Source organism: Cetorhinus maximus, chromosome 9 (assembly GCF_964194155.1).
Source record: "Cetorhinus maximus chromosome 9, sCetMax3.hap1.1, whole genome shotgun sequence".
NCBI classification, from domain to species: domain Eukaryota; kingdom Metazoa; phylum Chordata; class Chondrichthyes; order Lamniformes; family Cetorhinidae; genus Cetorhinus; species Cetorhinus maximus.
In genome coordinates, this window is record NC_135887.1 from 80,017,338 (window position 1) to 80,044,431 (window position 27,094).

At 42.8% G+C, this 27,094-nt stretch overlaps 1 protein-coding gene across 1 annotated transcript in view; it reads right to left on the reverse strand.

Annotated features, from left to right (window-relative positions):
• Positions 1-27,094, reverse strand: part of LOC144684746 (EF-hand calcium-binding domain-containing protein 4B-like) — a 164,338-nt gene that overhangs the window by 94,132 nt on the left and 43,112 nt on the right. Inside the window, exon 2 of the mRNA XM_078548929.1 lies at positions 26,775-27,026. Within this exon, the coding sequence (XP_078405055.1) occupies positions 26,775-26,975 (201 nt within the window). The 5' untranslated portion in view covers positions 26,976-27,026. The remainder of the gene's footprint in view (positions 1-26,774; positions 27,027-27,094) is intronic.

Genomic DNA, 27,094 nt, shown 5'->3' on the forward strand with positions numbered 1-27,094 from the left:
CCCAGTCTGCCTAACCTTTCCTCATAAAACAACCAACTCATTCCAGGTATCAACCTAGTAAACCTCCTTTGAACTGCCTCCAATGCATCGAGCGGGCTGCTTTGCCCTGGATGATGTCAAGCTTCTTGAGTGTTTTTGGAGCTGCACTCACCTAGGCAAGTGGAGAGTATTCCATCACACTCCTGACTTTTGCCTTGTGGACAGGCTTTGGAGAGTCAGGCCAGGGGGAGGGAGCAAATTTTACAGCCCCGGCAGGGGTGGGGCTGTAAAACGTGGCGAGCTGTTCAAAAGTCCATTGACTTTGGTGGGACCTTAAAATCCCGCTGGTGTAAAATTCTGCCCAGGTCGTGAGTTACTTTCCGCAGAATTCCCAGCCTCTGACCTGCTCTAGTAGCCACAGTATTTATATGGCTGGTCCAGTTCAGTTTCTGGTCAATTCTAAGCCCTAGGATATTGAAAGCAGAGGATTCAGCAATAGTATTGCCATTGAATGTCATGGGGAGATGGTTGACTATTACTGACTATTAGGAAGAAAAGAAACAGCAGTGACTGGGAGTTATATAAAAAACTAATACTGTCAAGTTTCAGATAAATAGGACAATTATTGGACATGTACATTGTTAGAGTCCTCAATCACCACACACTTACAACTACTATATTTTGTTTACATTTCTAAGAAGTTATAAGCTGGCAATGGAAATGTTACATTCACAACCTTCACACTGAAGCTCCTCACCTCGACAAATACAACACTCAAATTATATCTTCCTTCTTCCTACACCCTCAATCCTTCTCTCAGAGGGGAATCTCGCTGTAGACTTATTCTACCATGGACAATTGTCCACCTATTTGCTTCAATCAGATATTGTGCAATGGATTTAGCATTTAGCAGTCTCCATGTTAAGTGGCTTCTGTTTCATCAACAACTGTAAAATCTTACAAATCATAACCAAGAATGATTAGTAAGTCACACAGCAGAAAAACAGGGTCACTGCGCAAAGATTCAGGTGTGCAGGATTGAGAAAGAAACTTCAGTTTATTTTTAACCTTGTGACTTTTCTTTACCATGAGATGTCGATGCCGCACTGCGACAGCAAACCCTGCAGCAGTAACACCTTGAGGCAGAATTTGTAAAAGAGCAGAACATTTTATGCAACTCTGGATCAGAAGGTTATGGTTTCGAGCCCCAGCCCAAAGTGCACATTGAGGCGCACATTCCAGTGCAGTACTGAAATCTCAGATAAGATGTTAAATCCAGGTCCTCATTGGTTACTTTAGGAAACCTTTAACACCCTGTAGCATTATTCAGGAAGAGTAGAGAGGTCTCTCAGTTCCTTAACCAACGACGCTGCCCCAAGCAGTAACATTTTAAAACAGACAAACTGGCCCTTGATTACACTGCTGCACTGGAATATCTTGCATGTTTGTCTCCTCAATAGTATTTACTTCAAAAATAAATATTAATGTTATCTACCACTGTTAAGGTATTTTGGTACAAAAGTAGATCATTCCCACCTGTCACATATTGCCTAACTTCATCGCCACAACAAACAAAAATTAAAGAAATGACAAAGACTGTCATTTGCGACATACGCAAAGAAACTCTCTGCTGGAAGAGTATACCGGAGTCAGGAAGGTGAAATCAAGAGGCTGTGGGCAACCACATTTAAAAAGACAGATGTAACAAATCCAAGGGCAGAATCGTCGGGTCAGTGAGTGGGGGCGACGTCACTGCGCGTCATTCTGGTCCTCAGTTCAGCGGGCATGCAGCGGAATCGGCTGCGTGCTCACCGAACTGTCAAAGACCTATTAAGGCCATTTAAAAACTAATTAAAGTAATTAATTGAGCTGCCCGTCCAACCTTAAAGTTGGCGGGCAGGCGAAGAGCCCAGGCGGCCTTCGCATTTATCATGAAACCTCATCCACGGGCAGGATGAGATTTCATGAAGGGTTTACAAATTAAATACATTTTTTGTTAAAATTCATTGACATGTCCCAGTTTATGTGACACTGTTACATGAGGGAACATGTCTTAAAATTTTTTTTCTTTACTAAAATTTTTAAAAATCAAACTAATCTCCCTGAGGCAGCTCTGAGCCTCAAGGAGATTTCTGCGCTCTTTCGCATGCATGTGCAAAAGAGCACAAGCCCCGACTCTCCTACCTCCCCTCACCCCGCCCCCCCCCCCCCCCCAACCCCTGCACAGGGAGCGCCTTAATTGGCCCGCCCAAACAAAATGGCGGTGCCCAGCCGATTGCGGGCGGCGATCAGCTGCATGCTCGCCCACGCCCGCTGCCACCCAACTCCCGCAACAGGGAGAAAATTCTCCCCCAAGTTTCTGACAGGTAGTTTGAACAGCAATTAGACTCTAAATGACCCTCACCCAATGTTTATTAAAGAATTGAACTCTTGTGGCCTTAACAGATTCCCTGCTTCCCCTGAGTAGCAGGTTAGTATCACATGCATTACAAGACACAATAAGTCAGTCTTCATTGAACGGCACATCATCTGATTTACGATGTGAGAGGCTATACAATATACCAGAAATTGAACTGTGACTGCCATAATTTCCTCTCTCTCTCACATACACACATGGGGAAAATACAGTTAAAGAGAACAGTGCACTTTTACAAGTTATAAATGTGAGAATAGTTCGTAATTGACATGAGTGGCTCAACTTGGAAAACTTAGAAAACACATGCTGCAGGCGTGAAGAAGAAGAGGTGTTTCACTCCTGAACTGTAGTTAGGTGAATTCAATAGCTGACATTGTTTAACAGGGTCATTGCAGGATTCTTTCAAAGAGATGGACTTTCTGCAGGTCACAGAGTTAGTTACTTGTAATCTTGTTACCAGGAGGTTGGTTTGCTGTATTGGTGGACTTGAAAAGGAACAGGCTCGGAGACCTTATGATGTTACAGTTTCCATTAAGGCTAGGGCAGAATTTTGCCGTCAGCGAGCAGGGGGTGGGGCCCGTTCGCCGACGCGTAAAATAACACGGGATGAGGTCAGCCGAAACCCCCGATGTCATCTCGGCCCATTTAAATTTTCAGGAAGGCGGGCCTGCAGCAAAATCAGCTGTGGGCCCGCTGACTTGTCAATGGCCAATTGAGGCCATTGACAGGATCAATTATACAATTAAAGGACCTGCCCGTCCAACCTTAAGGTTAGCGGGCAGGCCAGGCGCCCGGGGAATAGAAAAAACATGAAATCTCATCCACCGGCGGGATGAGGTTTCATGTAGGGTTTTAAAAAGTTTAATAAATTTATTATGTAAACTATGAACATGTCCCATCTCATGTAACGTTGTCACGTTAAGGGGACATGTTAGGGAATTTTTTTTTCTATTTTTCATATTTTTAAAAGTAGAAGCGATCTTCCTGAGCCTCAGGGAGATGTGTGCTCTTTCGTGCACATGTGCGAAAGAGCGCACTCTCACTTTTGGGGAATCCCCCTCGCTGGCACAGGAAGTGCACAGCACTTCCCGCCAGACATCACACTGGGCGGGCCTTAATTGGCCCGCCCATGTAAAATGGTGGCGGGGATCTGCTCCCCACCCACTGGGTCGGACCCCCCCGCCCGACAGGCAGAAAATTCTGCCCATAGTGTTGCTGCACTTTCTGCTGCTATTGTTTCTGCAGTTGTTGTTTCATTGTGCAGGTAACACTTAAAGATTTAAATAGGGAGACCAATATGGCTGCCTCATCATTTGGTTTCTCACAGCTCCCTTCTAAATATGGTGTTGGGCTTAAGTTGATTAGCCACAACCTGAATTATTGTTTGCAGGTATTCACCCTTGGGGTTTGAGACAATCGCTATTTGGTTTCAGAATGATGCACTCAAGTCAGGAAATATCTATTCAGATAGTATCAGGAGATGGGTAGTGACACCGCTAGTCTGGAATGTGTCCTGTTGAGACAGTTTTTTAAAAATTCATTCATGGGATGTGAGCAGCTCTGGCTTGCCCACCCCTAATTGCCCTTGAGAAGGTGGTGGTGAGTTGTCTCCTTGAACTGCTGCAGTCCATGTGGTGCTGTTAGGGAGACAGTTCCAGGATTCTGACCTAGTGACAATGACGGAGCTGCAATATATTTCCAAGTCAGGATGGCAAGTGGCTTGGAGGGGAACTTCCAGGTGGTGCTGTTCCCACCTATCTGCTGCCCTTGCCCTTCTAGATAGTAGTGGTCGTGGGTTTGGAAGGTGCTGTCTAAGGAGGCTTGGTGAGTCCCTGCAGTGCATCTTGTAGATGGTACACACTGCTGCTACTGTGCGTCAGTGGTGGGGGGGAGTGAATGTTTGTGGATGTGGTGCCAATCAAGCGGGCTGCTTTGTCCTGGATGGCATCCAGCTTCAAGTGTTGTTGGAGCTGCACTCACCCAGGCAAGTGGAAAGTATTCCAGCATGCTCCTTTCTTGCCCTTTGTAGATGGTGGACAGGCTTTGGGGAGCCAGGAGGTGAGTTATTCGCTGCAGGATTCCTAGCCTCTGAGGCAATTTCCCCTTGGCAGTTGCTTCAACGGCTAGGAATCCTGCAGCGAGTAACTCACTTCCTGACTCCCCAAAGTCCTGTCCACCATCTGCAAACAACAAATCAGGACTGTGATGGAATAGTCTCCAGTGTGGCAATATTTGAATCCACAGACCAAGTCAGATGACCCTGGGCAGCCATCTTTTGCAGCATTTTATTGTCCATTTTTGAAAGAAGAGTTGGCTCCAGATGATTCCACAATGGATACAGTTTATTTTTTAAAAGTTATGAATATGACATGTCTTTACTGGGCATGACATAATCCAGAAGATTGAGTTTACTTCTGAGTGATCACCATTTTATGAATTCAGCATGGTATATTCAGGTTCAGATGAAAGCTCATACTCAGTCAATTTTGAAATGAACAGCAAAATTCTTGCCAGTAAGATTGTAACCACTTAAAGAATAAACTTCCACCATTTTCTGCACTGCACAAAAGCAAGGTGGCAACGATACTGAAGAGAACACGTTGGGTGATCTATGGGCACTTTAGATTAATGGGCATCTGCAGGACAGCAGCAGTAAACTGGCTGTTTAGGAAGATGGACTACAATGGAAAAGCCCATATAAAGAAACTAAATTACAATATGCATAGATTTTGCAATATATAGAGGCTAATGTTAGGTAATTGATGAATGGCATTGAGTTACAATGCAATTCTTGAACTCCTTACAGTGTTGGACAGTAAGGTTTAATTACTGCCTTAAAGAATTAGCAGTACTTTTCTATATATAAAAACACCAAACATGCTTTTCACTCCTTTTGTTTGTACCTTAATATTTTCTAAATTTGTTTCTCCCCTTTTTATGTATGATGTACTTCCACATTTAACTTGGCCATTCTTCATGTCAGCCAGGCCAGTAAAGTGTAAAATGATTGTATGCCATGGGGATGGAAGGAGGGAAGGCATGGAGTCCTTATCGTTGAGCGCAATCCTCCTCTCACCCATTTTCCTCACAATCGCTCTTTTGAGCAGAAGACAATGGTTAACAATTCAGAATAGGAAGCCCGACTTATGTTTTAACTTTCCCTGAACTATGGGCACTGAAGCCAATCGGAGCACTCCAATGCCACACCCGCCAAGATAAGCAAGGCCCTCCATAACACCCCCCTCTACACAACCCATCTTTGGATTGATCCTAATGCCTTGTTGGTCTGTATGAGTCAGTGCAACACCAGATATGTCATTAGGACAGAGCCTCCTAATTTTATATTCATCACCGGAAGGATGAGTTCTGAGCTGGTTACAGATGGTGTGACTAATGTTTATTGCTAGTGAACCCGACAATAGATGTTAACATTTGGCTGTGGCATTGTGTGATTGACTCTATAGACAAGGGTTTTTTTGTTACTGATTAGCAGGAAACAGACTGAACATTATATAATAGATTGAGAATAATCAGAGACTCGGAAAGTTATGAATCCATTGTCACAGAATCACACAGCATTGGAGGTGGCCATTTGGTCCATCATGCCTATTCCTGCTCTTTGAAAGAGCTAGCTAATTAGTCCTTTCCCCCTAGCCCTGCAATTCTTTCCTTTTTAAGTATATACTCAATTCCCATTTGAAAGTTATTATTGAATCTGCTTCCTTCAGCCATTCAGGGCAGTATATTCAAGATCATTACACGCTGCATTAAAAAAATTGCCTCTTCCCCCTGGTCCTTTGACCAATTATCTTAAATTTGTCCTGTCCGGTTAGCAACCCTCCTGTCATTGGAAAAAGCAGTGAAAAGCCCAGAGGATCAAATTTTGTGTCAAATTACACTTGATACTTGAACACCCCAGTATATAAAAAAATAGTTTCATTTGTTCAGGAAATTTCTAATTATATTTTGAGTAATGTTGGCAGGCATAGTTCATGGTGAGCAAGAGGTCATGAATGTGCAAGCACTTCCCCAAAAGAATATGAACCATTTTCATTAAATCCAAGGCATGCTATCCGCAGTTGTGTTGTCTGTTGTATTTACAAACCAGAATGTAACTCCAGGAGACAGAAAATGTAAATTCAGATTCTCAGTGTGAATCATTGTTCATTTTTTCACACCCCTGCCCCAAAATACCCATCAGGTCCTCCGAAAGAAAAAAACATTCCCTTTAATCCCTTTAAGATTTGTATTCTAATTGCGCCTCTCCATATTACTGTCAATCTTAATTTACTTTCAACAACTACTTATATTTTCATAGTGCCTTCAATGTAATAAAACATCCCAAGGCTCTTCACAGGAGTGTTATCCAGCAACATTTAGAAGCCACAAATGGTGATATTAGGGCAGATATCCAAAAGCTTATTCAAAGAAGTAGATTTTAAGGACCATCTGGAAGGAAGAAAAAGAGGTAGACAGTCACAGAGGTTTAGGGAGGGAATTCCAGAGCTTAGGGCCTAGGCAGCAGAAGGCCTAGCCACCATTGATGGAGCATTAAAATTGGGGTTGCCCAAGAGTAAGATGAGTGCCGATATCTGAGTTGTAGCTCTGGAGGAGATTACAGAAATAAGGGCGGGCGAGGCCATGGAGAGATTTGAAAAGAAGGATGAGAATTTTAATATCGAGTCATTGCTTGACCTGGAGTCAATGTAGCTTGCCGAGCACAAGGATGATAGGGGAATGGGTCTTGTTGCAATAAGAACGTGGGCAGCAGAGTTTTAGATGACTTAAAGTTTAAAGAGGGTAGAATGTGGGAGGCGAGCCAAGTGTACACTGTTACCTCTAGACTTGGCTATTCCAAAAGCATGGTTGAGGGTTTTAGCAGATAAACCAGGGCATTGGCAATGTTACGGAGGTGGAAATAGACAGTCTAGGTAATAGCATGGATGTATGATTGGAAACTCAACTCAGGGTCAATTATGACACCAAGTCTGCAAACACTCCAGTTTAGTCTCAGAAAATTGCCAGGGGAGGGATTTTTTTAAAATTCATTCACGGGGTGTGGGCTTCGTTGGCAGGGCCAGCATTTATTGCTCATCCCTAGTTGCCCTTAAGAAGGTGGTGGTGAGCTGCCTTCTTGAACTGCTGTAGTACCTGTGGTGTAGGTATACCCACAGTGCTGTTAGGGAGGGAGTTCCAGGATGTTGACCCAGCAACAGTGAAGGAACGGCGATATATTTCCAAGTCAAGATGGTGAGTGACTTAGCGGGCAACTTCTAGGTGGTGGTGTTCCCATTTATCTGCTGCCCTTGTCCTGCTAGATGATAGTGGTCATGGGTTTGGAAGGTGCTGCCTCAAGAGCCTTGGTGAAACCCTGCAGTGCATCTTGTAGATGGTACACACTGCTGCTGCTGTGCACCGGTGGTGGAGGGAGTGAATGTCTGTGGATGTGGTGCCAATCAAGCGGGCTGCTTTGTCCTGCATGGTGTCAAGCTTCTTGAGTGTTATGGGAGCTGTACTCATCCAGGCAATTGGGGAGTATTCCATCACACTCCTGACTTGTGCCTTGTAGATGGTGGACAGGCACTGGGGAGTCAGGAGGTGGGTTACTCATTGCCCTATTCCTAGCCTCTGACCTGCTCTTGTAGCCACAGTATTTGTATGGCTAGCCCAGTTCAGTTTCTGGTCAATGGTAACTCCCAGGATGTTGATAATGGGGGATTCAGTGATAGTAATGCCATTATACATGAAGAGGCGATGGTTGGATTCTTTCTTGTTGGAGATGGTCATTGCCACTTATGTGGCGCGAATGTTACTTGCTACTTAACAGCCCAAGCCTGGATATTGTCCAGGTCTTGCTGCATTTGGACATGAACTGCTTCAGTATCTGAGGAGTCGCAAATGATGCTGAACATTGTGCAATCATCAGCGAACAGCCCCACTTCTGACCTTATGATGGAAGGAAGGCCAGTGATGAAGCAGCTGCAGATGGTTGGGCTGAGGACACTACCCTGAGGAACTCCTGCAATGATGTCCTGGAGCTGAGATGGCTGACCTCCAATAACCACAACCATCTTCCTTTGTGCTAGGTAAGACTCCACCAGCAGAGCGTTTTCCCCCTGATCCCCATTGACTCCAGTTTTGCTAGGGCTCCTTGATGTCACATTCGGTCAAATGCTGCCTTGATGTCAAGGGCAGTCACTCTCACCTCACCTCGGGAATTCACCTCTTATCTCCATGTTTGAACCAAAGCTGTAATGAGGTCAGGAGCTGAGTGGCCTTGGCGGTACCCAAACTGGGCATCAGTGAGCAGGTTATTGCTAAGCAAGTACCACTTGATAGCTCTGTTGATGACCCCTCCATTACTTTACTGATGATGGAGAGTAAACTGATGGGGCGGTAATTGGCCAGTTTGAATTTGTCCTGCTTTTTGTTTACAGGACATACCTGGACAATTTTCCACATAGCCGGGTAGATGCCAATGTTGTAGCTGTACTAGAACATCTTGACTAGGGGCATAGCAAGTAATGAAGCACAAGTCTTCAGTACTATTGCTGGAATATTGTCAGGCCCCCTATCCAGTGCCTTCAGCCATTTCTTGATATCATGTGGAGTGGATCAAATTGGCTAAAGACTGACACCTGTGATGCTGGGTACCTCAGGACGAGACCGAGATAGATCATCCACTCGACACTTCTGGCTGAAGGTTGTAGCAAATGCTTCAGCCTTATCTTTTGCACTGGTGTACTGGGCTCCCCCATAATTGAGGATGGGGATATTTGTGAAGCCTCCTCCTCCAGTGAGTTGTTTAATTGTCCACCCCATTCATGACTGGATGTGGCAAGTCTGCAGAGCAAAGATCTGATCCGTTGGTTGTAGCTCACTTAGCTCTGTCTATCACTTGCTGCTTATGTTGTTTGGCACGCAAGTAATCTTGTGTTATAGCTTCACCAGGTTGACATCTCATGTTTAGGTATGCCTGGTTCTGCTCCTGGCATGCCCTCCTGCACTCCTCATTGAACCAGGGTTGATCCCCTGGCTTGATGGTAATGGTATAGTGGGGAATATGCCGGGCCATGAGGTTACAGATTGTGTTTGAATACAATTCTGCTGCTGCTGATGGCCCACAGCGCCTCACGGATGCCCAGTCTTTAGTTGTTAGATCTGTTCGAAATCTATCCCATTTAGCATGGTGGTAGTGCCACACAACACGATGGAGGGTATCCTCAATGTGAAGGTGGGACTTCATCTCCACAATGACTGTGCAGTGGTCACTCCTACCGATATTGTCATGGGCAGATGCATCTGCGGCAGGCAAGTTGGTGAGGATGAGGTCAAGTATGTTTTTCCCTCTTGTTGGTTCCCTCGCCACCTGCGACAGACCCAGTCTAGCAGCTATGTCATTTAGGACTCGGCCAGCTCAGTCTGTAGTGGTGCTACTAAGCCACTCTTAGTGATGGATATTGAAGTCCCTCACCCAGAGTACATTCTGTACCCTTGCCACCCTCAGTGCTTCCTCCAAGTGGTGTTTAACATGGAGATCACTGATTCATTAGCTAAGGGAGGGAAGTACGTGGTAATCAGCAGGATGTTTCCTTGCCCATGCTTGACCAGATGCCATAAGACTTCATAGGGTCCAGAGTCAATGCTGAGGCCTCCCAGGGCAACTCCCTCCCGACTGTATACCACTGTGCCGCCACCTTTGCTGGGCCTGTCCTGCCGGTGGGACAGGACATACCCAGGGATGATGATGGTGGTGTCTGGAACATTATGTGTAGAGTATGTGACTTTGTAGCAGTTTAATGCAACTGAGTGGCTTGTTAGGCCATTCTAGAGGGCATTTAAGAGTCAACCACATTACTGTGGGTCTGGAGTTACATGTAAGGACAGCAGGTTTCTTTCCGAAAGGATTTAGTGAACCAGATGGGTTTTTACAACAATCGCCAATGGTTTCATGGTTATCTTCAGACTTTTAATTCCAGATTTTTATTGAATTCAAATTCCACCATCTGCCGTGGTGGGATTCAAATCCTGGTCACCAGAGCATTACCCTGGGTCTCTGGATTACTGGTCCAGCAACAATACCACTACACCATTGCCTCCCCATAAGGAGCTAGGGAATGGAGTCTTGCGCAGGGACCTGAAGATAATGGCTTCTCACTATTTAATTGGAGGGAATTTCTGCTCATCCAGCACTGGAGGTTGGACAAGCAGACTGATAATTTAGCAACAGTGGAAGAGTGAATAAAGGAATGGTGATGCAGAGCTGTGTGCTATCAGTGTGTATGTGAAAACTAAACTGTGTTTTTGGATGATGTTGCTGAGGGGCAGCACCTGAATGAGAAACAGGAGAGGGCCAAAGTTAGATCCTTCTTTCATTATTAAATGGCCAATACTTGGACACTTCATTGAACAAGGTACCTAAATGCCAATGCTCTAGAACACAATTTAGTTTCCAGTTAACTCATACCAGTTTCCTCCAGACGTCTGTTTCCTGCCCAAACTATTCTGCATAACAAGCCTCAAAATGGCCTGTCTTGTGCACGACCACTAAATAATCCATCTGGAAAGAGAACCCCAGGAATCTAGTTTTGTCACCCACCCTGAAATAGGTGATCTGCCAAATCAGCCAGTAATTTGCTTTATTTTCCTCTGTGAATCTTATTGGGTTAGACCCTATTTGGAAGGAGACCCATATGATCGACCACCTTAGGACCTTTCATAATTGTGTCTCTGTGCAACATTTCTCTCAACTCAGAGAAGGGTACACATAATCCTTAATTGAAGTTCATCACAAGTATACCTTGGACTGCTTGTTTTTAATCTGTTAAACCAGTGGGTAACTGCATCAATTTTGTCACCATATTATTTCTTATTAGAGTGGTGTTGTGTGTCATTTCTGCAAAGGCCAATAATGATTACAAATTCCATTGTAAAGTACGGCTGACTTGAACATGGAATTCCTTGCTAAATAATCTTATTGCACACTAATTCATGAATTTGAATTATATTTTATATGAAACATCATTGATTCCACTAGATGATTTAATTATTAACTAGCTGTGCTACTATGAAGGCGTCCCTTGAATCAATTCAGCGTCAAATGTGTGTGCAACGTAATTGAATTAAAAAGGAACATGCTGGATGTTAAATGTTTTACAATGCCATCACATTCTCTCTGCAGGGAAAGGCCAAACTCCCTTCAGTAGATCTGTGTTTATTATTGTAATTATATTCAGTGCTCTGGAGGTTCAAGGTTGTCAAAGCTCATTAGCTGGATTTCAAAAAATCTCTCATTCTGGATTTTTACATTTTCTTTTGGAATATTAGCTTGTAATCTCTCTCATCAGATATCACTGCATAATTACACAATAGACTTGTATATTTCAGCTTTACTCTGGATGCTCTCTCAGGTTCAGCATCACCAGACACATCCATGTCAGGCCTCTTGTCCCCTACAGAGACAGACCTTGAGAGAATACCTTGCTGCTCGTTTGGCTAGATATGGTGCAGTGAATGTTATGAGGACACCTCCACTTCCGAATTCCCCCCTCAAGTTACACACCAACCCGACTTAAATATGCATCACCATTCCTTTACCACTGGATCAGAATCCTGTATTTTCCTGACTAACACCACGTGGGAGCCCCGTCACACAAGGGCTGCAGCAGTCCAAGGAGAAGGCCCATCTGCACCTTCGCAGGGCAATGAGGGATAGGCAATGTTCACAGCCTTGGCAGCATTACCCACTTTGCGGGACCTAATTTGAAAAATTATAGCTTAACCCTTAGATGATAATAAGACACCTTGTTGCATGTACTGGATTCAATGATCTTGTGTACACAGACAGATAAGCAGTCTAGTGAGACAAGTTCAACTGAAAACAAACTGATTTATTTTGCATGCAATACATGAACAAAATGCAGCTTTATGAAATTCAAGCTATTTCATATCACTTCTTGTAATATCAAGAATAACTATTGCACAATTTAGCCCATAACATTGGCCCAGCTTCATCCTTCAAATTGCTGAAATGACCGGATGGAAAAAGTCTCTGCTGGTCCCATTCCAAACCCAAAGATGCTGCAGTCTGTGTTTTCCAGTGCTATGGGCAGCAATGCTAACTTGCCCCAGCTCGCTGTTGAGGACTGGCTCCTCAAGCAGCCAATCAGAATTGGTGCCTCAAATCAAATGCCCTCACCAAAGCATTGACATGACTTGTTCAGCTGAGAGCCTTGCTGTGCTGTAGATTTATTAGAATGAACTGGACTCCAAGATACAGGAGGCATTTAAAAACTAGGGTTATGCTCAATGTCCCCTCCAATTTCTTTTTTCTTGTGCGCACTAAAATGTCCAGGCCCTTAAATTTATTTGCACAATCATATTCTGTGGTTGGATAATGCTTAGCAGTTAACTGTCAGTCACCATCAATTGGTACATTCCCCATGGCAATGCCTCTACTAATCAGAGTCCACTTGCCAACCAATCAGCACCCTCTTCCCATATTGTATAAATTGCTGTTCCCTTTACATTTGGTATTCTTGTGAATTGTCCTGATGAGTGCAAGATACAAGTTTTGGCAAAAAATGTCTCTTTTTTCTGCAATTTTGTACATCTCAATCAAATCCCCCCCCTCAGCTGCCTCTGTTCCAAGGAGAACAACCCCAGCCTATGCAACCTTTCCTTATAGCTGCAATTTTCCAGTCCTGGCAACATTCTTGTAAATCTCCTCTGTACCCTCTCCAATTGGAAATCAAGAGTCACACAGATCAGGACCATGCTAAAAGCGTGGTTAAATTTTACTTACTGTGTAATTTGTTTAAAGTCCCTGGCACATTAATGTTGCTGTCCCTTTAAAAAGGAGGAACTTGTTGAATCCTAATCCATTGTGCTTAGCTCAACTGTACAATTTCCAGCAGCCTACTTTCTATCACAGTTCCTGGACCAACATACATTATACTTACCTAGATGAAAATCCAGCTGCCATTCCTTAGCCAATACACTTTGTTTCCCTAGATCTCTTTAAATGTCAACACTTTTCATACTCTAGTTACTTAGGGCAGAATTTTGCCCTCGGATGGCATTTGGGCCCCACCGGCTTGGCGGCAGGTGGACAGCCGACCCCCGCCACCAAAACAGGTCCTGCCGCCATTTTGAGTGGGCGGGCCAATTAAGTCCCGCCCAGTGGCCTGCCCGTGTGGGGCGGGGGGTGGGGGTGGGGGGTGGGGAGGAGGGTTTCCCCATCTGTCACTGCTCCCTGGGGCAAAGTCCTATCTCAGGGAGATTCGTGAGAGGTAAGTAAAGTCTAAAAATAGATAAATATTAAAATTAACATGTCCCCCTCATGTGGCAATGTCACACGAGATGGGACATGTTAATAATAAACACATAAAATTTATTAAATTTTTAAAAAACGGACATGAAACTTCATCCTGCCAGTGGATGAAGTTTCATGAATAATCTGCAGCCCGCTGGGGCTCCTGGCCTGCCCGCCAGACTTAAGCTTGGTCTTTAATTATCTTAATTAGCCTGTCAATGGCCTCAATTGGCCATTGATAGGTCGGCGGGCGGACAGCTGATTTCGCTGTCCGCCCACCTTCTTAAAAATTTAAAGGGACCAGGATGACGTCGGGGATTCCTCCCGACGTCATCCCGCGTCATTTTCCCCTCGGCGAGTGGGCCCCGCCCCCAAATCACCGAGGGGGAAATCCTGGCCTTAGATTACATAACTTGGTTCCATCATTAAGTATCTCAAGCCCAAGAATACAATCCTCTATCTTATTAATGTTGGCAGGAGCAGATTGAAAATATCTCCCCCAGAACTACACTGGTCATTGCAATGCACTCCAGAAGACTTTTCCATTTAACACCACCTCTGCTTTGAATGGTACACAAATAAGGCCACACATCATTCTGCATTAACTTTCCAAAAATATGGAACCATGCTACTTATCATGTTTTCACAAGACCTCTAGATTGCATTAGTACATTACATTCTCCACACAGTTGTGACAATTGGCTTAAAATCCCAACACCATTGGGTCCAATTAGATAGAATTTGCCCCACAGACCTACAGTTAACACAGCTGGAGTGTGCATAGTTGTGTTCTGTGGCTTGCTTGTTTCCATTGATGATCCATGTGCCTTACTTTTTCATTATCAGTCATGACAGCAATTTGAGATTTTGCTGGGCAGCTGCTGCAGCACAAAAGCACAGTACAGCAGGCTCTTCAACAATCTTGCATTGTACAACTGCCTTTTAGGATGATTATAAATAGGTGCATGGCCTCACAGGAGCTGCATACAATATAATTCATTAACCTGCTTCAAGAAAGATGATTGTAGAAGAAAAGTATAATCTATATAGAGAGATTGATCATCTTAAAGAGTTATTATAAAAAGAATTTCCAGGATAGCAGAAAAGGAAATAGGATCTTGCAGTTGTTAATATACAATACAATGAAATCATGTAGAGGTGGCCTTCTGGTGGAGCACGAGTCAGGCATTAATGGCCTGGATTCTGTCATTTGTGGCGAAGAAATGGTTTTCACTGTTCACCTTCTGTGCAGTTACCCAAAGATTTTTCATGGGTTTGACAGCTGGGAATTCCGCTATTTGGGCATCTGATCCACCCTCTATAGGGGATCCGTAGTGTCAGTCTGATTGAAGAATACGCACCACGATGCACAGACTGTAAACCAGGAAGTTAAAAAAAGCATGAAATATTAATTACATTGAAATCATTGTACAGGAAACAAAAATAAAAATGGGATATCCAGATGGGATTAAGGGAGAGAGACAAAGAAAAAAGCCACAAAAAATATCTGGAACATTAATTTTCTGAAGGAATGAAGCTCTATAATTGTTCAACTAATTTTTCAGGGCCAGAGGTTGTTCATCAGTGATTATCACTTATCAAGTCATTGAAAATTCACTTATTCCAGAATGCATAAGTCTCAACTTTTTTAACCACTAGCTCTGCACTAAAGGTAGCTATGTTCCATAAGTTCATGTCATTACATGTTAAGTTTATTGGCAAGGACTACAACAGCACAGCCTATGGAGGAGCGTGGGATCTCTTGACAACTTCTGATTTAACCATGCATGTGTGGACACCGATAGTTGATGCCAGCTTTACCCTGTAATAATGGCAAATACTGATAACTCTCTGCTATTGTTTCAGCAAAATCCAGGCCAATGGCTTTAACATATCATCCAAGCCTTGTGACTTTTGGAAGACTGAAGTAAATGCCACCAACTGACCTCCACAGACAACTCTACAAGTACACCATTCACCAAATGTTAGGCTTAGTACCCACTCTGTCACAATACCTGCAACAGCTCAAGACGACTCTCAGATTTATTGCAAGGATATTCAAGATGCCAAAGAAAAAAGAACATTGACAATCTTAATTTTTGGAAGCTATTTGCCATAATTTGGTGCTAGCAAGACAGTTTCCACGTTGTTTCATTAGGCTGCCAGATGGGCAGTCTATTATAGTGACTTTTTTTCTTTATCAAGAAACCAGGATGAAAGCTAAAGACCAGTGGTACACGATACAACTGAGGTTAGAAGGAGCAAGAGATGAAGTATTTAAAGATGGTAAATAGGCAATAGCAAACCTGGCTTTTAAAACACTTGAAGAATTTGAAGAAAGGAAAGATTGAGGGAGGTAAGGAGTTGGGATAATTTTTAGGTCCTGACTAAGAATGAGTTGGTAATACTTTTCCCATTTTGAGGAAGTAGGGTCCTGGATTAATATCAGTGATGGACAGGTTGAAGACCAATCTGTCTCAATACCTCTGGTTGGCAGAAAGATCATGGTATAAGGCACTGGTAGATTGCTGCATAAATGAAGTGACACCAAGATATTAAAGAGGAACTTGAAATTCACAAAACATTTATTTTATCAGGAACTCCTTGAAAAAGTTCTTCAAAGGCGAGAGCAAATGTTTAATGCAATATTACTCACTATTACTCAACCAAGATGAGCTGTCCAGAACAGGAACAAGTCTCCCCCTCCTCCTTGAGATTTTAGTGCAAGAACTGCATTATGAGGTCTTGGAAATGAAATTGAAAACTCTACTAGTCCATATATTCTTTACATTGCAGCATATTGATGAAAGTGAGCAGAAAATTATTCAAAGCTGGAATTCAGAAGTGGCCATGCTTTACTCAAGCCTGACTGGAAAAGAAAACCATCTTAAATAAAGTCACAGCAGTTCTACTTCCTTCCCTCTCAAGTACTACAAAAGCTTTCTCATATCTTCACTGCTTTCTTCCCTCAGCCTCTGCACCAAACAATTTCTCATCCCTGGTGATTCTAACATCCATCTCAACTCATCATGTTCTCTCTCCTCAGAGTTCACTGGCCTCTTATCCTCCATAAATCTATCTCTACGTATACTCCCCAACCCATATTCACGGCCAACTCTTGACCCTACCTGCTCAGATGGTCTTGCTAGTCCCATCGTATTAATCACAGCTAAGAAAATCTCTGATCACTTCTTTGTGTCACTTTTCACCCATCTGCCCTTCCCCACCCCAACCCTACTTCCTTCTGTATCTGTCCCTATAAAAAAAAATTATCCCCCAATTCAATTATAACTGCACTTGCAAAAATTCCAACTTTGGTGCTCTGTTCATCACAATTCTGCAGCTACTAATTTGCTCAGCCGCACCCTAACCTCCACCTTTGTGGTCCTATTACTCTCTTTCTCATTTTGGCCATTCTCCCTTGTATGGCCTTCATCTCTGCTCCCTTATGTCCAAGGAATCAGGCTTGAAAGAATCGCCAGATCTGGCAGGACCATAAAGCACTATCAGGTCCTATTTTTGTCTGCTAAAACTGCTCATTATTCCTTGATCATCCTGCAATGCAAAGATAATCCCAGGCTTCTTTTATCAATGGAAAACTGTCTTCTTAAACCTCTCTCACCACTCCCCTCAACTCACCATTGGAAGTGAGAGTGAGGAGCTCATGGACTGCATTATTGTTAATATCAAGACAATCCGATCAACTGCCTCTACTATGTCCCTCCCTTCCACTAGCCCACCTGGCCAAACATCTACTAAAACCCCTCACTGTGCTTGCCCTGAACTAACTTATTTCGCTATTTTATCTCCTGTCTTCCCTCATTCCCTCTCTGAGCTCATCTTGTCCATGAGACCCACCTCCTGCTTCTCAGCCCTATTCCCACTAAACTGCTGACCACCTAACTTCCCCTCCTGCCCCCATGTTAGCAGATATCTTTAATGGTTCTCTCTCTTCAGATGTTGTCCTCCCTCCTTTAAATATTCGGTTCATAACCCTCTGGGAAAAAAACAACTATTGGCCCCACCATCCTGGAAAACTACCATCCCATCTCCAACCTCCCTTTCCTCTCCAAGGTCCTTAAATGTGGTTTTGCCTCCCAAATCTGTGCCCACCTTTCCTGGAACTTGACATTAGAATCCCTCTAATCAGGTTTCAGTCCTTGTAATGAAACAACTCTTCCAAAGTCACAAACAAAATCCTATGTGACTGGGACAAAGGTAAACTATTCCTCCTCATTCTTCTCGACCTGTCTGTGGCTTTTGACGCAGTTGGCGATACCATTCTCCTCCAAGGCAGCTCCACTGTCATCCAGCTGGTTGGCACTGTACTTATGTGGTTCCAGTCTTACCTATCTAATTATAGTCAGTCTATCACTTGCAATGGCTTTTCTTCCTGTTCATTGATACTTCTGGTGTCCCTCAAGGTTTGATCCTTGGTCCCTTCCTATTTCTCATCTACAAGCTGCCCATTGGCAACACCATCCGAAAGCACAGTGTTAGTTTTCGCACATGCATCGATACCCATTCAGCTTTTCCTCACCACCACCACCTTTTAACTCCTCCAGTGTTGGTAAATTATCAGGCTGCTTATCCAACATCCAGTACTGGATGAGCAGAAATTTGCTCCAATTAAACTTTGGGAAGACTGAAGTCATCATTGTTGGTCCCCCAATCAAACTCTGTTCCCTATCTACCAGTTCATCCCTCTCCCTGGCAACAGTCTGTGACTAAGCCAGTCTATTCACAGCCTTGGTGTCGCATTTAATCCAAATTCTGACCACATATTCACAACATTACTAATACAGCCTACACCACCTCAGAACATCGCTCGTTTCAGCTCATCTGCTGCTGAAACCATCATTCATGTATCTGTTATCTCTAGAGTTGATTATTCCAATGCACTGCTAGCTAGTCTCCCACACTGTAAACTTCAGGTCATCCAAAACTCTCCTGCACTGTCTTACCTCACACCAGGTCCCGTTCCCCCATCAACCCAGTTACATTGCTTAACTTGGAGCCCATACCTTGATTTTAAAATTATCACTCTTGTTTTCAAATCCCTTCATGGCCTTGCCCCCTCCCAATCTCTAATCTCCTTCAGCCCCTTATCTGTGCTCATCAAATTCTGGCCTCTTGCGCACCCCCGATTTTAATCACTCCACCACTGGTGGCTGCACCTCCAGCTGCCAAGGCCCTAAGCTCTGGAATTCTCTCCCTACACCTCTCCACTTCTCTATCTGACTTTACTTTTTTTCAAAGACACTCCTTAAATGCAACCTCTTTGACCAAGATTTTGGTCACCTGACCTAATATCCCATTATGTGGCTCAGTGTCACCTTTTATTTTATAATGCCCCCCGTGAAGCACGGTGGGATGTTTTATTAGTTAAGGGCGCTGTACAAATATACATTACTTTTTTGTCATAGTTCATACACTGAGAAAGCAACTTTAAATGTGATACACCACTGTCAGTTTCAAAAGGTTAGTCCAATACCCACTATGCAAACTGCCTGCTGCTCCACATCACCTACTGCTCCATACTGTCCACACTTGCCTACTCGACATAAACTCAGCTGAACCTTGCTCTCCATAAAATGCCAAACCATTTTTACTCCCGTTTTTTAGAGCATTAAAAACCTACACCCCCAAAATTGCTGCTTCATTGTGACTGCTGCAGTCATCCAGAAAGTCACACCACCATTAAGTTAAAAGCAAAAAACTACAGATGCTGGAAATCCAAAACAAAAATAAAAATACCTGGAAAAACTCAGCAGGTCTGGCAGCATCTGCGGAGAGGAACACAGTTAACATTTAAGTTACCATCAAAGGTTACAAGGCCACACTTGAAAAGGGGAAAAATAAGTATGCTCTACTTGCCAGGTGCTGTTGATTTAAGATTATCTCAGCTAAACAACTGCCTTACTTCACACCTACCTTACACATGATAATTCATAGTCATTGTGTGAACTAAGCGTTTGATATGTCCTGTAACTTGCATTAAGCAACATAACTAGCACAACAAAGAGGGAATTTAGGACTAAATAAAATATACTTCTCAAATAATTTTCATGTGACTTTCAACTAAAAATATAAACTAAGATAGATGGAAAAAATTGGGATGAAAGCATTGCTAAATAGCATTTGAAGAGGCACTAAGTAAAATAATTTACATGCAAATGTTAAGCCAACTCAAAGAACATGAGGCTCATCAAAGCTGTACTTTCTATTCAGTAACCTCTGTTTAATAAATTCAGAGCAAGACAATCGCTTTTCATGCACATAAATGATGCAGTGTAGTACACAGCACAGCTAACCTTTCCGAATACATAATACACTCTTTCCAAATTAGTCAAAGAAAGGTCTTCCAAATGGATAAATAATATGTAGATGGAATTAAATCACATTAAATAAATGGTTTTCTTCTAGTCTTCCACTACTGCAGAAATACAAACAACAAATTACTTCATGGTCAAATTAGAGTCTCCAATACAGTTTAAATGCATTGCCACCTGCACAAAAGCACCACAAAACCTCAATAAAAATGGCAAAACATGAGGACAAGGTTAACCCCAAGGCTACCACAGCAAAGAGACAATTTGATACTTTTTACAGTGGGACAGCCATCAAGTTTAGCTAACTTGCAAGTCAGGATGCATAGATCTACAATGGGAAAATGGACCACTGGGTATGGTAGGAAGCCTGACAAGTCTTTTAAAGTCCCACCTTCAGTTTCACCCCCTCCCCCAAGCCTCCAGTCTTTGCTAAATTAGGTCTTAACTACAGCATCAATTTGGCTGTTACAATTACCTCATCCAAGGACATGGAGACAAATAGAAAAAAAAAGTGAGTCTGGACTGTACTAAACCTGCTGGAAAATGTTGCATGTTATGCGAGGATGGAAAAATTTTGTGATGCCCCCTGCTGTCAAATATCCAGTCAACGCTCACCAGCCTGGCTCACACATGGAGAATGGCTACCCAAGGTGAGGTACTGTACCTCAGTGGCAGCAACATCTTCAGGAGCACAGAAAGAAGAAAATAATCACTTTCTGATCAACCAATTTATTGGAAAGCCCTTTCTACGGAAATTTGTTAGGACAGTTCTACTTCATAGTAGCCTGAGCAGATATCTCAAACCTGACAGCCGCTTAGGAAGCTTTAGGAATATGTTGAAATAGGTCACAACAAATAAACTGACACCACATAACACTAAAATGTAATCACCTCCCTACTCCCCAACAATTTAATGCATGCAAGTTACATCATCTCATAACCACGCCAAGCTATTCAAGGAAGTCAGGCAGCCTCTGTGGAGACAGAAACAGATTTAACATTTCAAGTCGATGACCTTTTATCAGAACTGGGAAAACGGAGTTGTAACAGGTTTTCAGCAAGAGAAGGGGATGGGGGAAGAACACAATGAGAAGTTCTGTGATAGGGTGGAAAGCAGGTTTGAGAATGCAAGGCCAAAAGGGAGTGGTTATGGGACATAAAGAAACAAAAGTTGGTGTCTAGAGGAGGTATCAATGGCAGAATAATGAACAGTTGACATCCAAAAACAAAAAGAGGAAAAGCAAGACAGAAAATAAAACAAAACCTGCTAAGAATGAAAGAAACAAAATGGGGAGAGGTTATGACGTATAATTATTGACCTCAATGTTGAATCCGGAAGGCTATGAAATGTCTAATCGAAGGATGAGGAGCTGTTTTCGAACTTACACTAAGCTTCTTTGGAGCTCGAAGACAGAAAGGTCAGAGTGGGAGTAAGGCTGAGAATTAAAATGAAAGGTGACTGGAAGCTCAGGGTCATGCTTGCGGACTGAACATAAGTGTTCTGCAATGCGATCACCCAGTTCTCTGTTTAGTTTCCCCCCCCCGCTCCCCACCACATGTAGAGACCATATCATGAGCAGCAAATGCACTACTTTCAATTTCATACAGTGTAAGTAAATTGCTGCTTCACCTGGAAACAGTGTTTGGGGCCTTGGACATTGAGAAGGGAGGAAGTAACCGGGCAGGTGTTGTAACTCCTGCACTTGCATGGAAAGGTGCCATGGGAAGGAGAGGAACTATTGGGGAAGCTTGAAAAGCTGACCAAGGTGTCAGAGGGAATGGTTCCTTTGGAGTGTGAGAGAGATGGGGAGGAGATGATGTGTTTGCTGGTGGCAGAAGTGCAGTCTGTTCTGATGATGTAACGTTCTATACTAATGTTTCAGATATATCTTCCCATGTCCCCCCAAAGTGCTTGACAAGGCATTCTACTAATACCTTTTCCATTTCACACAATTCAACTCTCATTACTTCCCCTTACTCACAGAAGCACAATAGAGCTCCTGTTGTCCTCACTTTCAATCCCACTAGTCTCTACATTTAATGGATCATCCTCCATTTCTGCCACCTCCAATGTGCCTACAGATATCAGATAAATATACTTGAGTCCATATTCACCAGGATAGGTAACCAGAGTGGATCACCAAAGCAAAACCAGAACTGTAGCACAATGTGACCTAATTGAGAGATTTGGGGATTGATGCACAAAGAAACAATAGATAGATGTCAGATTCAGATCAAAAGTTCTTCATAAACTAAAACTCAGCCTACGACAGTCTCATTTAGCAGGGAAATCATTTTATTGCAGCATATTTCCAAGTTAGCTCATCTGTGAAGCTATGTTGTTTACTTCCTATTTGCTTATGATAAAGTGGTTATTGCTGTTATTCCAGGACTTGCGGAACTTTGTCATTTCCACTGAAAGAAGTGAATATTGGAACCAGCTGTCACAGAGCTGCAAGGTGATGAGGCTCCAAAACAGCAAGACAACAAAGAGACATCACATACCAGAACAGATCAAAGAATACCCTACTAAAGGTAGACTACACTTGCACATTAGATAGCCAGCTGGCAAACCAGCTCTTGTACTTCTCAATGTTGCTACTCTACATACTTTGACATTGCGAAAATCGTAAGGAAGCTAGATTCAACTCTGCCACAAATAGGGTCAACAAACGAGAAGCAAGTCTTCCTGGAGTTATAGTTAAAGCAAAATACCGCAGACACTGGAAATCAGGAATAAAAACAAAAACTGATGGAAATACTCAGCAAGTCTGGCAGCTTCTGTGGAGAGAGAAACAGTTAACCTTTTGAGTTGAATATGATTTCTTCAGTATGCCAGCTCATTGTTTTCTTAATCTTAAGAATTGCAAAAATCAGCTATTAGATCAACAGTAAATAGTCAAGTTATATCTCAGTTAGGTAATGTGATGGTTACAGTACTGGACAAGCAACCCAGGGATGGCAGGTTCAAATCCCACCAAGGCAAGCTATGAAATGAAACCCAATAAATGTTGTCATTTGTGGGCTAGTACCAGAGAAAAGAAAAGTGAGCATGAAAGCTGCCAGATTGCCTCCTCTCTACTACTGACAGCTCATCTTGGGCTCTTGCCTCAAACTCAGGAGGTTGTGGGTTCATGCCCTACTTCAAGACTTACTTCAAGGCACTTGAGTACATAATGTAATCTGGCGATTCTGAGGGAGTGCTGCCTTACCAGAGGAGCTGAGTTTTTCAGAACAGATGTCCCCCTGCTCGCCGACGGCAAAATTCTGCCCATAGATTTAAATAGACCCCAGGCAAAGCACACTCTGGACAGTCTCATTCAAAATTAGTTTCTTTCAGCTCTGGGTCCTTGCAGACAGCAGCTTGGTGCTTACAGGCTGGAGGCTTTAAATCTTAGAATCCCTCTCTTTTTTACCAACAGCCTTCTCTTCCTTTATACATTTTTTCCTCTTTGAATGCAAATTTTCATTGTATCACTATCTTTTGAACTTTACTTCTTTTAATATTAAGACTCTTTCACAATACCCACTTTATTAGTAATCACTGGGAAAAATAAACAAACACGGTTTCTAGTTTCACCTGGTTAGGTGTAATATTTCACTCCCTCTCTTTGAATCCAAGCTACACTAGCTTGTTTAAAGAAAAAATGCAAAGTGCCCCCATGTTTACCTAATTACCATTTCAAACCTACTTCTCTTCCATACATCAAAGTCTCTGGACCAGCTGGCTTTAATCCAAAGACACACACACACACACACACACACCACTAAACTCTACTTTAAAATAATTTCCAATAACATTATAGACATTATTATATCTTCTTGACAAGTTTGAGAGAACACAAGTAAATTCAACCCAAATGTGAAATGCCAATCTGTCTTTCAATTTCATGTCTCCTTAACTGTCTCTAGCAATGTCCATTTCAAAGTGGAATTGAGCACAGATTGGTTGTTGAGATCTTGGAAATGTGGTTGACAAGTTCAATTGAACTAATCTGAGGATCACGAGCGTTTACAACAGTACCAGCAAGTTGGCAGCCATCAGCCATCGTAAGGGTTTCTAGGCACAAGGCTAGCACTGATCACTTCCTGTTGGTTGCTCTACCGTCACCGAATGTTTAGTGCTTCCTTTAGTCCTGAATCTACTTTGCTTCACTCACCTATCAACATGCTTCAATAGACCACATAGAGCAGCTCCTCGAGCTTCCGTTCCTGCTCCTAATGCCGTGTACTTCCAACTTTTTGATACTGCATTTGCCCAATTTCCATTCACTTCTGAACCAGGCCCTAACCATCCAGGATCATACTGTGGATCATTACATGGACAACAAGGCTTTGACTGTAAGTTTCCTCAGGGAGACAACATCTGGCCCATTGCCAAGGACTCTATGCCCAGATATACTTTCCACCACCTGCTCTATCATGGTGGCAGTGTGGCATCAACCACCAAGTCACAATTTGGTCTTGCCCTATTCCTCTGGCACCTCTGCTTACCCAGTCCCACCCTTCTTTAAAATCCTTGTTCTTTCCCCTCCACTTTCTGTCCTCAGCCTCTGCACTGCGAGGCTGCTTATCCAGTGATTTTAATCCAGCTCAGCTTCCATTTCCTTCTCTCCTCTGAATTCACTGCCCTTCCCATTCTCCCTAAACCTCACTCCATAGAAATTCTCCTACCCATATTCACAACCACCCTCTCGATCTTGCCATTTCTCTCCTCTCAAAGTCACCATCACTCATCTCCAACCTTTTCCCTGAATTTACACCATCTGTTTGCTCTAGCACTCAGCACCCTGATAAAAAGTAAATCGTATCACAATGGGAACGTGATCCTATCCTCATCTGACCAGAAGCAGGGAAATAATGATTTTACCCCTTTCTCATCCTCTGATTACAAAAAATTCAGTAGCTACTAACTGCGAATATTTGTAATAAAAGTGAAACAAACCTCGAGCACAAACTGGAGCTTAGATAATCAAGGCTCACTGGCCATTATAAACTGGTTGATATTCATCTCGATTTATTATAATTTGCTTAGTAATTTAATGCAGAAATATCGCCAATGGTTTCAGCTTCTCTCAATGTCCACTTTCATTATAAGAGCTTTGTTCAACTAGATTTTTTCATCTATTTATCAAACAGCTTAATCATGAATATAATGCAAGATGCTTGGATATATCTCAGCTTGTCATCTATACCCTAAATTAAACTTGTTGCTATTTCAAGTTAAGAATGTAGTTAAATATTATTTGCAGCTGTTCCTAAATTATAGGGAGGACTTGTGATTTTAATCCCTTAGAGTGCTTTATTTCCTAATTCTTTACTAAAATGTTACAGTCTCAAACTAGTTGGATTTCTGATCAATAGATGTTGAGAACTGAGGTTTGAAGACACGTGAACGCTATTTAATAGCAAACCCTTGTGGCCATTTGTGTGTGTATGTATATAAACTAAACCCAGAATAAACCATTCAGTTGGGTACTAGAACTCCATGTGAATGCACCAGTGTTTTTGCACTGCCAAGATATCACAACTATAGAAGAATGAACTTGCATCCATATAGTGCCTTTTATGGCCTCAACATATCTCAACGTGTTTTACTGCCAGTGAATTCTGTTGGCATACAGCAAGATCCCATAAACAATAAATTAGATGACTGACCCTCAATCTGTTCAATGGTGTTGTTTGAAGAAAGAATATTGGCCATGGCACCAGGAGACCTCTCTAAGCAAAACAAAAAGCAACCCTCTATCCAAGCAGTATGACAGGGCCTTGATTTAACACCTCATCCTTAAGACAGCAGTTCCAACAATACAACACAGAAGCAGCAGCCTAGAGTCACTACACCCAGAGTGAATGTTAGAGAGACTGAACATCTCCTGAACAGGGCCAGCCAAACACAACAGCGCAGACTGAGAGAGAAATTTCTATCCGGTAATCAATGTGGTAACTTCTGTAACTCCCAAGTACAGGGCATTTTAGTTTAGGTCAATCACAGCCACTCTTCTGCAGCATATATTTCTACCAAATGCTGCTCGGGACTTAATTTACCCATGACAGCTCTGTTACCTGCATATTGTTTTGAAGTAGCTTCCTTGATTAAACAAACTTGCTGAAAATCTGCAAAGCTTTACCTTTTTAAAAAAAATTGAATGAATTTAAAACTTATACAAGCAAACTCCCATAAACGGCAGCATATTAACGAGCTGCTTCTTTTTTTTTTAGGTGTTTGGTGAGGGTTGAATATTGCCTAGAACACCAGAGAGAACTCTCCTGCTCTTCAAATAGTACGATGGAATCTTATAAGTCCATCCAAGAGTAGAGACTAGCCTCGATTTAACATATCTTAAAGATAGCATTTTGAGCAGTGCAGCACTCCCTCAGTACTGAAAATGTCAGCATAGATTTTGTACTTAATCCTCTGGAGCGGGACTTGAACACACAACCTTCAACTCAGAGACAAGAATACTACCAGCTGATCCAAGGCTGACACCTTGGAAATACTGCGTAGAGAATTTTCAACAAAGACTGTTCTCTTTACACGCGCTCCCACACCTAACCAGTCTATGATTTCAGGAAGAAGAATTCACTATCATCATTCTCTCTTGATTCTAGTAAGAACTAGAGCAGGATGGCCAACATTCAGCCAGAAACCTTCATAAATAATATTTGACATCTTTAATTCTGAAGGTTGGTTCCTTGGCAGAAAAATGGGGATAAATTGTAAGCTCACTACCTGCATGTCCCTCTTGGTGATGAAGCCCTTCTCCTCTTTGTCACACAACTGGAAGAGCTCACGGGCCTTCTGCATTGTTTGATGGCGAGCACCTCGTCCATTTGGATTTGCTCTGGTGCTCCTGGTAGTCCCTCCAGAACTGCGATCCACTCCTCCCGTGGGCCAAGCATCAGCCAGGGTCTCTCTCTTTCTGGACATCATCTACTTGCTTCTCCAGTCCAGCAAACAGCACAGAGCTCAGTGAGCTCGCCACTATGAGAGGCAACAAAAAGGTGCATGTGTTTACATCATTCATTGAGGCTTCCGAGATTAAGTAGCAT